The following is a 14500-nucleotide window of genomic DNA, read 5'->3' on the forward strand; positions in this document are numbered from 1 at the left end:
TAATAAGTTATAAGTTGAATAACAAAAGGACAATTTTAAAAACAAAAAACTAAATAAATACTTATTTCTTATTTCTATTTAAGTGACAAAGACTGGCAAAGTCCTGGTATTCTGTCGAGTAACAGAAGACCACTCTAGGATACATTGTTATTTCTGTTAGTAACACAGGCCCATATTTATACCTTTTTAGCGCCGCATTTGCGCCGTTTTTTGACACAAAAACGGCGCAAACTTACAAAATACAATCGTATCTTGCAAGTTTGCGCCGCTTTTGCGTCAAAAAATGACGCATATGCGGCGCTAAAAAAGTATAAATATGGGCCACAGTATCTTTCTTCCCACTGCTCGGAGAGCTCAAGTCTCACTCATTATGAGTGACACACATTTGGAGGTTGAGTTGAGCTGTCTCTCTCAGAAAGCTAAATATTACACTTGGTGACGTGGGCTAGAGCCTGAATTCTTCATGCAAAGCCATACAGAGTTTTGGTGATTGCAAAGGAGTTTTTGAGAGCTGTGGAGGCTTCAGGAAGCTGTTCCACCACAAAAGGGAGCTCGCCTTTGGACCCCTTCAGGTACATGAAGAGCCTGTGTGTGCACCTCCGTGAGCAGTTCTGCTACATATGTAAGCTAGGAGTCTACCTTGCTGTGGTTTTAGTGTTATTTTGTTTATTTAGATTTTTTTTATCATTTCACTGATGTAACTTCTGTATTGCAAGTGATATGGAAGATTGCGTGATATTACTTCTAGTGATGTCACCAAATATGCTATTGAGTTTTATGGTCTAAATATTTTCTTTGCAGGATGAGAAGGAGCCTCCCTCTTCTCACCCCATGGCTGGCTCCTGTTGTCTGGGAGGGCACCTTTGACCCCCGTCTCTTGAACACCCAGTTTAAGTCTGACCTGCGCATTGGCTTGACCATCTTTGCTGTGAGGAAGTAGGTGTTATTCTTCATTATGCCTCTGTCTGTGTGATTTATTACCTGCTGTGTTTTCCTTCCTGGTCCTTGATTATTAATGGGATATTCGGGACAATATCTCTGTGTGGAAGAGCAGAATGTTCTTCTCTTGTAGGCCAGAGTTAAAAATAAGTAGGTTCAAGAGGAAATCAAAGATAAAAGGAACAAATGGGATGCTTGCTCTCAGGTGCGGCTCCTTCGTAATGGCGAAGGAGCGTCACCCCCCCTGGCTACGCCAGAAGATGAAAGATAAAACAATATTTAATTATTGTTTTATCTTTCATCTGCTGGCTCAGCCAGCAGTGTGTACAGGATGGGGTGGGGCCGGGCTGTGGGAGGTGGGATGAGGGGAGAGTGCACTAAGTGCGCATGTGTGTTTGACTGGCCACACATGCACACTTAGGTTTCTCCAGCCAGGCTATATATACAGCCGGGCTGGAGAAACAGCACAGACCTGAGGCTTGTGTCTGAGCGGCACTCCTAGCCGCTCAGACCAATCCTGATACTGCTTACATGCTATGCTTAGCATATAAGCAGCACCAGGATTGCTGGAGAGCCTGTGCTGGTATCCTAGCATTTGCTGTGACACCACAAGAAGACAAGAGGAGTAACGCAGAGGAGGCAGCGGCAGGGATGACAGGAAAAAGGTACTTTTTTTTTATTCTCTGTTTTTTAATTCCTACCCCCACTGCTTAATTTGTGCTTGTTGTTTCTGGTGCGGAGCACCGGCACTTATTTTTGAGGGCCAGCACTTATTTTTCTGCCTCAAGCATTTACTGTGAGTAAAAGACACATATGGGAAAGACAGAGGAAGAGAAAAACGAAAAGGCGTCACAATGGGATAAAGCAGAAAGCTGCAAGAGTGAGCTGAAGGGACAGGGGTTGGCTTTAAATGGATCGAAGAGGCCCGAGATGGCTTCAGGACTACGCTGCCTCAGCATTCCGTGTTCGCACATTTAAGTGGAGCAGCAGCTTCTTTAAGAGGAGGACTTTGAGCACCGGCACATTTTTATTTACAAATCAGGCACTGCCCCCGTCCACCACTGTGTACCTCCCAGTGCCCCTCCCCTTGAGATTTGTGGCGGCTGCTGCTGCTTGTTCTTCTCTGTGGAAACACCGGTGAAAAAGTGGCATGAGGATTGAAAATTTAGGTCACTCCAAGGCAGGACAGCAACATGAGAAAATATTATTAACCCTCACAATTATTAATTTTACAGAGTGCAGAATGGCACCCTTTAAAACCATTTCCTTTTCTACTGAGTTAGCTAGTGTCGTGGAGGTAATCAGATGGCCCAGTTTTGCCGATTCCAGCTGGTATTACCGCCCCATTTACCCACCATTTAGCGTTTTCAGAAGGAATAACACACTTCTCAGTAAATTATGGGCTCTTCAGTGCAGGTTTTCCCCAAATTCTATACACTTTTCTGCTCACGTTTTCCACCTGCTGCGAGCAGGTCGAAACTGTGTGAATGTAGGTGGTTTTACCAGATGCAATTCCGCACATTGCAAAACATGTAATTTTGAAAGGGAAAACTTGCATAATTACCACTTTTCCAAACTTGAAATGAGGCCTCAGTGTGTCAGCTCCACATACATTGCTCAGCCTTTGGCATAAAGAGCTGTTGTAGAGACCAGACAAATGAGAGCCCAGACTCTTAATAATCTCTCTTTGGGCTTCTACCCACGCCCATGTCACGTCAGTCCCTTACATTGGTTCGGGGACTTGCCTTTTAAAATCCGCTTGCTTTCAATAGGGTAAGGCGGTGTTTAGTCCTCCTTAAGCGCACCGACCAACTACTGGAAACATACGAGGGTCCATGTTTTCCATATGGTTTCTGGACTACTTTTTCTTTTATCGTTCTCATTTGTTCCCCATTTAATGTGGCAAGAGAAGGCTGGTTAGGAGTTTACAACGCTAATAGCTCTAACTCGACGAAATGCGAGACCTGTTGCATTGCAAATGCTTGTTTATCTTGGCCTCTCAGATGACATGTCCAATGAAAATAATGCCTTTCAGCATTCTGTGGAAAGAAGTGGTGTCGAAAAGAAAAGTTGGAGATCATTTTGTACAGAACCAGTCTCAGACTACTGTTTACAGTGAAAACATTAGGGAGAAGAGAAAACCCAACCTCACAAAACATGTTTACTAGCGAAAGCATTACCAACTGAACATGGTTTGCCTTAAATGTTTGCAGAACCTGAAAACATTCCATTCTTTCCTCAGGAAGTTTGTCCACAGCAATGGACCCTGCATCTGAAAGCCCCTTTTTAACCTTCAGGAACTGGTCTCACAGATGGCTTCAGTCCAAGTGTCTAATTTCAGGAGATGTTGAGGGACTTCCCAAGTAAGGCCCAAGCAATCCGAACTTCCAGAACTATCAAATGACATTAAAATAGCTCACTGTGAGGATGCTCTTTTATGGGGGTGGGGAAAGGCACTAAGGCCCAGATTTAAGGCCCTAGTGCCTCCTTGCTCCTCTAATGTGGCCCAACGAGGCCAAAATCGCCACGCCAGATTTACAAAGTGGCGCAATGCATGCATTGCGCCACTTTGTAACCCCTTGCATCACATTATGCCTGTGCCAGGATAATGTACGCAAAGGGGGGTGCCCTTTTTTGGGGCATTTTTAACATCTGCTCAGGCATTAAAAAGGGGCACACCATTATTTATAATGGGCCACTATGTACTGTCCAATGTTAGCCCCAAAATTTTGGTGCTAACCCTGAACAGTGCATCAATAGCGTCATAAATTCTGACGCTATTGCCGCCTATCCTGCGCCATGGTGCACTACATTTTAAATATGGCGCACACATGGTGGCGGTAGGGGGGTGCTAAATCTGCCCCTAAGTGTTCACTGGGGAGTTTACTGCATAGGTAGTTATTTACCGCTGGTGTCCCAGAGACGCCAATACCATCTCATTCTCATGGATAACCATGCTACGCTTTCTGTGTAGCAAAGACGAGCAATAATGGCTCACTCCAGGAGGTGGTTACAGAGAATGACTCAGTAAATTAAAGCACAATCAACTGAATTACCCATTTTATTCTAATTTCAAAGAAGAATATGGAGAGATAAATGAAAATGCAATTAAAAACAACTGGTTTACAAAAAAACAAATGTGCTACCAACTTCTGCGACTGACATACGGCCCCAAACTATGTTGAAGTATTTACTAGTGTTGTTTTCTGTAATGTTTGCAACATTTTGGGTTTTACTCCAGTGTTTGCACATAACGCTATCTATTGAGGAGCGGTTTGTACCGAAACATTTAAAGATCCGTTTTTGGCATCTATCAGAAGGTCAGTTTTAAATGTCAGCACCCACTTTTTCACAAGCCACTTATAACAGCAGGTTGTCTGTTTTGACTTGTTTCCAGTTTTTCGAAGATCTTTATTAAAGTTTGATCTAGGCCCCATTTAAGGGATCAACAAACTCGCCATATTAAACATATATATATAACATAAAGTACCATTTTAGAAAGCTTGTTTTTCAAATTCTATAGCAGCCAAAAGCAGATCAATAGTTAAAATAACATTGGCCAGCTCCCTTTTAAATTTTACACTATTTGATGTCCCAAGTCAGTAGTATTAGTTTTAAGAGAACGACTATTAGTTCCTAAATTAAGGAAAATGACACAATTGTGATAATTTAAGATTTACAAATAAGCTTGCCTTACTTTAATCTCTGCACTCACATTAACTATTGCTGACTTTAGTCTCTGTGACACTGATTAGCTTCATTAAAGCTGCATTGTACCATTGCCTTTCTAATCGTTTCTTTAAACCTATTAGTTGTAATGCTAACACCTTATCATTAAGAGAGATTCTTAACCTTTGCTTTGAAAAATTAAAATTCTTCAACAAAATAATATGTTGTTGTGAAAATTGGTGTATTAGGTGAGTGGGGTGAGTACCTTCCTCAAATAATTAACCACTATCCTTGTCAGGATGAACCACTAAAATTCACTAAATAAACCTTTGTTCAAACCCCCTCGTAGGTATGACATAGGGAACACAGGCTTAACTTGCAGGCAATGTGTGAAGTGTTTATGCGGTGCTAAAATAATTATAAGGTCAAAATGCAAAACAAAAACTCCAAAACGAATTAAAAAAATAGAGTAAAATTTGATTAACAGAATGACAAAAATCCAAGAAGGGGAACCAGAGATATGATGTTTTAAGTTTTAAGTAAAATAGTGCCAAGAAGCACAAAGTCATTGTGGTACACCAAATCCTAGGCGTATTTTAACGCTGTCTTCGATGGAGCGCAGGTCGGGTACACTATCAACGTTTGTCCTGGTCAAATATTTTTACCTTCTGACTTTAATTCTTTAAGTCCCAATCCACTATAGGAGTACACTTCTAAAGCTCCCACAGTCTTAGGTGCGATACTTTGAGACTCTGAGAGTGGCAGGCAGAGTCTAGTCTAGGTCCAGTTGTCACTGCTCAACTGGGCCATTTCAGTAAAACGCCTCTTGTAGCTTGTTGTGTCCTTATAGCTTTAACAGGAGGTCGGTCTTATGACCTTTGCAGTCCACATTTTTGTCCTTGGTACAAGGGGGAGAACAGGTCCAGTGTTCTAGGCTCCTCTCAGGACTCAGACAACGGGTTTAGTCCTCTTCTTATCTTCCACAGGTCCGGGAGTGTTCTGAAGCAGGTGTCTGGATGTGTCACCTTTCTGCCTGGCATGAGTTAGTGGGTGGAAATAACTCCAGGGGACACCCTAACCCAGGGCCGGCTTTGGCACTGGTGATGCCCTGTGAAGCAATCTTTTTTGGCGCCTCTTACCCCATTACCACCTCCTCGACCTCCCTCACTACCACCTAGCAAAAGTCCCTTTCTCACATACATTTAATTTGTTTTAAAGCACTTGTAAAGGCTGGCTTTACTAAGCCACTTAACCAACCACATAAAATATAGATCTGAGCTTTACAGCAGGCATATTAACCCTCTGTACTACTTTATGGTGAGTCAAAACTGCCACTGGTAAAAATGATCTCTCTCTCTCTCTAGCAGGAACATAATCACAAGAGTTATGCTGACATTTTAATTGCTTCTGAAGGCTGGATGCACAAGGAGGTTTTCAGCAGGTCCTTTTAAATCACAAGTTTCGTAAGTTATCGCTAAACACAGCACCACACTGGTCGCACTGCCCTAAAGCCGGCCCTGCCCTAACCAGTGGGTAAAAGGTTCCCGAGGCTAACCTGACCCACTCCGGGTATTTTCAAGTTGGCCATAGTGTTCAGCCATACTAAACATGGGCTCTAAATGTGGACCACAATATATCAGAATGACCGATAGAAGATTATCATAAGAATGATTGAACACTAGAGCACAATAAGGTGCAAATGCAACAGCACAAAGATAACCAATCACTATATCTCAGTGGGACACACAAAAGAAGCCATAGACAGTCACTGACAAACCCTGAAAGATGCGTCCAACCAACTCTTGAACAGACAGTGTATATCCCACTGGGTGTTACAAAGAACACACCCAAGCAATGAACTATTATTTCTTAGTGGAACTATCTGAGACATTAATAGGACACTGGTATTCTTTCACAGTCACTGGTATGTTGATAATTTTACCAACGATTAAGATCAAGGTAGAAATTAAAATAGCTCTACATTCTTCCAAAAAATGTTTTTATTCTCCTACTGCCTGAACCTACGATGCTCCAAGTTCCTATTCTAAGGGGATGACTAAACTGGATTAATTCCTGGCACATGTGCTGGAGGGAGCTTAAAACCTCTGGCACCAAGACCCAGGATTCATCCAATAATACCAACTCTCTACCTCCTTTTCTAATTGGCAGATCTGATACTTTCTAAAACTCTGAGGTGTTATCTTCAAATTTGTTGCAACATATGCATCAAACGTATGAGGACATTCTTGGATCCATGGACTGATTGTGGATAATGGTTTATGTGATCTCACTTCCCAGACTTTTAGGGTGCCGGGAGATATGTATTACTGTAGCACTACAGCCATAACCTTTACATAGAATCATTTGAACTGGCTTAAATGAAGTTAACTAAATTAATTTTCGAGAAATATACTCATGCGATTTGTTGCTTGGGTGATGTATTAGGAAACATGGGCCCGTATTTATACTCCGTTTGCGCCGAATTAGCGTCGTTTTTTTCGACGCAAATTCGGCGCAAAACTAACGCCATATTTATACTTTGGCGTTAGACATGTCTAGCGCCAAAGTATTGGCAAATAGCGTCATTTTTTAGCGTGAACGCCTTCCTTGCGTTAATGAGATGCAAGGAAGGCGTTCCCGTCTAAAAAAATGACGGCGACGCAAATGCGTCGTATTTATACTCCCGGGCAAAAATCACGCCCGGGAGGTGGCGGGTCAAAAAACCCCGCATTTGCGCCACTTTTTAACGCCTGGGTCAGGGTAGGCGTTAAGGGGCCTGTGGGCTCAAAATGAGCCCACAGGTGCCCTCCCCTGCCCCCAGGGACCCCCCCTGCCACCCCTGCCCACCCCAGGAGGACACCCAAGGATGGAGGGACCCACCCCAGGGACATTCAGGTAAGTTCACGTAAGTACAATTTTTTATATTTTTCAATTTTTTTTGGGTGGCATAGGGGGGCCTTATTTGTGCCCCCCTACATGCCACTATGCCCAATGACCATGCCCAGGGGACATAAGTCCCCTGGGCATGGCCATTGGGCAAGGGGGCATGACTCCTGTCTTTACTAAGACAGGAGTCATTTAAATGGCGTCTGGGCGTCGAAAAAATGGCGCAAATCGGGTTAAGACGATTTTTTAGCGTCAACCCGACTTGCGCCATTTTAAGACGCCCTAGCGCCATTTTCCCCCTATGCCGGCGCTGCCTGGTCTACGTGGTTTTTTACCACGCACACCAGGCAGCGCCGGTCTGCTTGCGCCGGCTAACGCCATTCCATAAATACGGCGCCCGCATGGCGCTTCGGAATGGCGTTAGACGGCGCTAAATTTTTTGACGCTAAACTGCGTTAGCGCAGTTTAGCGTCAAAAAGTATAAATATGGGCCATGGTACATTTACAAAAAAAAACTTTAATTATATTCTGTCTGTTCACCAAACGTGGCTTGAGAATGGAGTGAAACAATTCCAGTAATCTTGATCTATTGAGGAAACTGTTAGCCGCTGGGAAAAGATAAACAAAATGCAGACATTCACTAACATTGCTAATGTAGGTATTTAATGCTTCTGATTGTTTTTCGTTTCCTATTTTATCTGATTTCTGCTCATCAGATTCCTTAGTTGTAACACATGGTAAAGTCAATTGGTTCAGAGTACTTATGGTGTTATTGAGGATTCCAATTAAAGGATTTGTTCGTAATTTCCCCAGCTTTGCTTGTGTTATCAATTCATTCCATAACTATCTTTGTGCCAGTATTGACAGACCAGAGGGTTATCAGTGTAGGAAACCCATCCTTACTGGCATTCTTGTTTTGCTGTGCATGATTTTTAAAAATTCATCTCGACCTATTATATACTTGTCTCTTATGCCCTTTGTAATTTGTCCTCTATGTGTTTCCAAAGATACGGTAGTGATTGTCCTCTGGTTTAACTCTATTTCTCTCTTAGTTTTCCCCCATCTCTCATAGCTGGCTCAGAGAACAATTTACACAAAGGATAAACTTCATTTTCTGTTCTTTTCACTTTCTTTTTTAACATTTTCTTATGTTATCCCTTTTTTATTTTTACTGCGCTTTCCTCAGTCAGCTGTGTGCATTTGTGGTTGAAGATCTAGTATTATAACACCTGCCTCCTTTGTGGAAGTCCCTGCTCCAACACTGGTTTGTGTATCAAAGGCATGTTTGTGATAGAGTCTAGGTGGAATTAGTTCCTATGAAATATGTACCTTTTCTGGGAAAATCAATTACCAATTTGAGAACCAAGGTGACAGTGGATCTTAGGTCATCGGCACAAAAGAGAAAAAAGTGCTTTGGATACATCTAGATATTCTCTGTGTTCACTAAATTAATACGTTTTCTTTTAAAATTGAAAGTGCCATAAGGTCTGATCACAATTTTTCCCTGACTTGGGAGGAAATTGAATTATCATGCAGTTTGGAGGAATCTTGGGTTGACCTTTATGATGTTAATACTGTATCCTTCCTCTGACAATCAGTTCATTTCTAAAACATTGATTAATTACTGGTACATCAGGAAGGGTAAAGTTTGTAACCAACCATATCAAGCTGTAATTGCGCTGTCTGAGTGGGAAGTTCCTTCACCAAGATGGATAAACATGTTCAAAAGCTCCAATGTCCATGTCGATATGGCTATTCATTTCTTTGCAGAGAGTGAATTGGGCTCTTAACTACTAATGGTACCTACGAAGGAAGTGTTGGTCCACTCCAATGTTCAATTTGGGCTTTTACACACATGGAATTCAAGATAATCGCACGTAAGGGTGCATCGGGTTCTATTTTTACATTACTATTGCCCTTAGTAAAATATTTCATAATCACCTCCCATCCTGTGGTTTTCACCAAATTACTATTGCTCTCTGAACTTAGATTTTGCAACTTCTTTGGTATCGGCATCAGTATTATAGGGCTTTGCAAAGAAATACTTCAGTGGACATTTTTTCTATTGCATAGTTTTTCTTATAAAAAAAGTTCACTTATAATTTTTAAATTGGAAACTATATTATTATCACAATAAATATAGATAAATAGTACTATAATTATCCAACATTTTGGACAATTTTTAACAGAGTGTCTGCCCTCATCTGCGCTGCCCTTCGGCCTGGCACTGACTTGCTTTGTGCACTGACGCATCGCTGAAGCTGCATGCCACCGAACAGGCTTTTACATTTTTTTGTAGGTGGGCAGAAGTGGAGACTAGAAGGGTATTGCCAATCAACGGATGTGGCGTGGTGTAAGGAAGCCCTCTCCTTTGGTTCAGAAGGTGTCCTGGAGGCTTAGGCCCATATTTATACTTTTTGATGCTAAACTGCGCTAACGCAGTTTAGCGTCAAAAAATTTAGCGCCGTCTAACGCCATTCTGAAGCGCCATGCGGGCGCCGTATTTATGGAATGGCGTTAGCCGGCGCTAGCAGACCGGCGCTGCCTGGTGTGCGTGGAAAAAAAACACGTAGACCAGGCAGCGCCAGCGTAGGGGGAAAATGGCGTTAGGGCGTCTTAAAATGGGGCAAGTCAGGTTGAGGCAAAAAAATCGCCTCAACCCGATTTGCGCCATTTTTTTCGACGCCCAGACGCCATTTAAATGACTCCTGTCTTAGTAAAGACAGGAGTCATGCCCCCTTGCCCAATGGCCATGCCCAGGGGACTTATGTCCCCTGGGCATGGTCATTGGGCATAGTGGCATGTAGGGGGGCACAAATAAGGCCCCCCTATGCCACCAAAAAAAATTAAAAAAAATAAAAAATTATACTTACCTGAACTTACCTGAATGTCCCTGGGATGGGTCCCTCCATCATTGGGTGTCCTCCTGGGGTGGGCAAGGGTGGCAGGGGGGGTCCCTGGGGGCATGGGAGGGCACCTGTGGGCTCATTTTGAGCCCACAGGCCCCTTAACGCCTACCCTGACCCAGGCGTTAAAAAGTGGCGCAAATGTGGGGTTTTTTGACCCGACCACTCCCGGGTGTGATTTTTGCCCGGGAGTATAAATACGACGCATTTGCATCGCCGTCATTTTTTTAGACGGGAACGCCTTCCTTGCATCTCATTAACGCAAGGAAGGCGTTCACGCAAAAAAATGACGCTATTTGCCCATACTTTGGCGCTAGACGCGTCTAACGCCAAAGTATAAATATGGCGTTAGTTTTGCGCCGAATTTGCGTCGAAAAAAACGACGCTAATTTGGCGCAAACAGAGTATAAATACGGGCCTTAATGTTTCTCACCACACAACAGTTCAAAGTGACACAGTGCAAAATACAAAATAAACACTACTGATGAAATAGAAGATAAAGAGGGTAATAAAGTGATCTGCCCAGAATCACAGAGTTTCCTCAGTTTTTCAAGTAGGGTTGAAAACTCAGGTTTTGTGGATCCACAGATAACAACTTAGTCACTGTATCAGACCTGTCCCTACACTGTACTAGACCTCTCCACACACATTACACTACAATAAACAATATTAAATACATTTTAAAATACCACTTAAATAAACAGGACATACCAGAAGTAGGATGTTGGACTAAAGATTAAAGAGCACTTGTTAGTTTAGGTCCTTCGGACGTACCGTGGTGGTAGCGTCCAGTGGACCAGTCAAAAGATTCTGAAAGTGCCGACCTGCACTCAAATAAATGTATCTCGCTCTCTATTCCTTTGCAAGAATCTTTGGGTTTGGATGTGCTCCCTTGTTATTGATCATTGTTGATATTCTCCTGCTCTTGTACAATCATCTTGGGTCTTGTGCACATGTGTTACCTCGGTTAGCTCCTCAGACTAATCATCAGAGACCCCACCACCACTCCCCTGAATATCTTAACCTTCATGCCATGCTGGCATCCCCATGGTACACATGCCCTTTCAGCGTTACTGTTTATAAACAATCTGAATTACTTTTCAAGGAACATGTTGTAAATATTAGCAAACAGCTTCTATGTTACTTGGCCTGAGTCGATTAGGTCAGCCACTAGAGATGGAGCTTGGCAAAAAGAGGAAAAGATGGCTGCTGTAAGAGAAGCCAAGATGAAAAGGAGATATAAGGTAGAACCTCTGCAGTAGATGTGCTGGCAACACACAGATAGGCTGTGGTATGGAATGTCACTAGGCTGGCAGTAAGATGGATAGGTCTTATGAAGTACCATAGGCAGAAACTGTTCTGGGTGAGGTCTGTATGAAGGGTGTGTTTGTAGTTTATTTCAACCTAAAGTCAGAAATATGCTCTGCAGAATTTGTCTCCATTATTGCACTGACCCCTATTTTGCTCTGGTTTGCAGATATGTGATGTTTCTCCAAATGTTCCTGCACTCTGCTGAGAAATTTTTCATGGTGGGGCGCAAGGTACATTACTACATCTTCACTGACCAGCCAGATAAGGTCCCCTACATGTCACTTGCTCCAGGGCGCTTTGTCCACATCCTACAAATCTCTGCTCACAGTCCTTGGCAAGAGATTTCCATGCGGCGAATGGAGACCTTAAGCAATATGGCCAAACAACGCTTCTACAATGAGGTAGAATACCTGGTATGCATGGATGTGGACATGGTCTTTGGTGACAGCGTGGGAGTGGAGATTTTGGGAGAGCTTGTTGCCACACTGCACCCAGGCTTCTTCAGACTTCATCGAGCCCGCTTCCCTTATGAGCAGAGGCCCAAATCACGGGCCTACGTCAGCCCATCAGAAGGGGATTTCTACTACATGGGCGCCTTCTTTGCTGGTACTGTAGTGCAGATCTATAGGTTGACTGACACCTGTCACCGTGCCATCATGGAGGACAAATCACAAGGGATCGAGGCGGTCTGGCATGAAGAAAGCCACCTGAACCGATACCTGATCCAGCATAAACCAACCAAAGTGCTCTCACCAGAGTACGTGTGGGACATGAATCTGCCTCATGGGGACTTGCTGGAAAAGAAACGTTTTGTTGCCGTGCCAAAAAACCATGACTGGATACGGAACTAAAGGTGCAGAGATGGCCATCACATGGCAATGGTGCAGTAAACTGCAAAGTGGAATGGTCACACTACTATGGCTGACGCCTTAGCTGTGTAGTGGAGGCTTAGAAATTGTGGGTTATATACCCATTAGGAGCTCCCATTTCCACAGGACATTTCCATGAAACAAAACAAAAGTTGCATAGAGTGACTGCAGACTTCACATCCAACAGTGTGCCATATATGTTTGTAAAGTAACTATGACTTTTGTTTCTAAAGTCTACCACACATTGTGGTTTGTTAATGGTAATGAAGAAACGCACAATAAAATGAATCCTGTGCATTTGGCCATTTAATTTATGTGTAATTGAGATAGAGGCAATTTTAGATTCACCCTAATGGTTTTTTAAATTCCTTTTGTGGTATTGGAGGCTTTTGGGCTGAATGTTATCACACATTGATGGTGCAATGCTGTCTGGTAGAGGGGACGCTAGTTGAAAGGGCAACGTGCCTGGGTGGGGGCAAGAGATTACACAAGAAGAGTAATTCTGCACTTAGTGCTATTGTTGTAATGCAAAATGCCCCCTTAGGTCCATAATGGAAGTAAGGATACATTCTGCGCTAAAATTAGCACTAAATGCAACAGAAAATTAACAGAAATGTGAGTAGCTGCTCGCTAAATGTGCACTTGGGGTAAGATTTTCCACCAACTTACTTCTGCCACTAAGTGCTAGTTTCTTAGTGCAAAATGCACCCTCTCATCCAAAACAGATGCAAGGATGCAGTTTGGCTAAGAAAAAGCGCTAAATGCAACAGAACACAAGTAGCAGCGGGAGCAGCTGCTCACTCCCGCTACATGTGTTCTTGCAGTAGGAATTTTCCCACCAAATTACTCTTAATTATGCGAGCAGGAGAAATCTTGTTATCATTAATTCTGAATCAAAGAGTAATGTAGAATTACCAAAACTTCTCCGATTACTGAGGATTAACTGAAATTTGGTTAGGCCTAAAAATTATTCCACAAAAGAGGTAGTCAGGCCAGATTACTAAGGGGTAAAAACAGAAGTTGAGTGACCTACTGAATTAGGAGTGGTTTTCCAACTACTGAAAAGACTTCCAGAGGCTGGCTCCTAGGATGCACAACCGTAGCTCACCTCTACTGGCTTGATGGATGTGTGACTGATTTAGGTCGGCATTTCATGGAGAAAGATTTGCTGAGCAAAATCTGACAAGAAGGAACGGATAACCCAGACAGACTGTAAAAGGCTTTCAGAGGGATACAGTGGCCCTTCAATTTGATGCTGCTTTAGAGTTGAAGCCGCTGCACATGTGTAGTCTTTTCTAGCTTTCATATTGTGTTTTGTATAAAACTCTATTATGTAAAAATCATTTATTACTTGTTTGATTTCTATAATGTACACTTGAACTAAAATACTTTCCAGCTTTATATTTTACAAGGTCTCTCTCATTGCTGCAGAGAGAGGGCACAACTCACTCTTCCCTTCTCCCATCAGTTTTCGAATGTGTTTCAGCAGACTGTCCATCCGTGACTGCGCCGTACGAAGGCAGTCTTGTCTGCGTCAGGAGGCAAAGCGCGCCATCTTAAATCCTGACACCTTATCCCCCCACCCAGTAAAGTTACTGTTTTATAGTAACCATTTTTTTTAGAAAGTTCTACATTTTGGACATTTTGGAACAGAGTTGCCATCCTAAATACTGACACCTTATCCCCCCTCCCCTCTCCTCGCCTCTCCCCCACCCCCCCCCCCCCCCCTCCCCCCAGTTAAGGTGCTGTTTCCTAGTAACCTTTTTTTTTAGAAAGTGATACATTTTGGAACCGAACTGCCGAAGGAGCGAAAATTCAATAGTAGAGACACAACGTCAGGGGCTCTGAGAAACGTACCTGATAGCAACCACCAGACTGAGAATATTATATAATCCTAAATTCTGCAGTTTAAATCCAGCA

General features: G+C 43.0%; 1 protein-coding gene across 1 annotated transcript in view; it reads left to right on the forward strand.

The window, feature by feature from the left end:
* Positions 1–12562, forward strand: part of LOC138293874 (histo-blood group ABO system transferase 2-like) — a 65018-nt gene extending 52456 nt beyond the window's left edge. Inside the window, exons 5-6 of the mRNA XM_069233173.1 lie at positions 802–936; positions 11878–12562. Of these exons, the coding sequence (XP_069089274.1) occupies positions 802–936; positions 11878–12562 (820 nt within the window). The remainder of the gene's footprint in view (positions 1–801; positions 937–11877) is intronic.
* The last annotated feature ends 1938 nt before the right edge of the window (positions 12563–14500 follow it).

Source organism: Pleurodeles waltl, chromosome 4_2, assembly GCF_031143425.1.
Source record: "Pleurodeles waltl isolate 20211129_DDA chromosome 4_2, aPleWal1.hap1.20221129, whole genome shotgun sequence".
NCBI classification, from domain to species: domain Eukaryota; kingdom Metazoa; phylum Chordata; class Amphibia; order Caudata; family Salamandridae; genus Pleurodeles; species Pleurodeles waltl.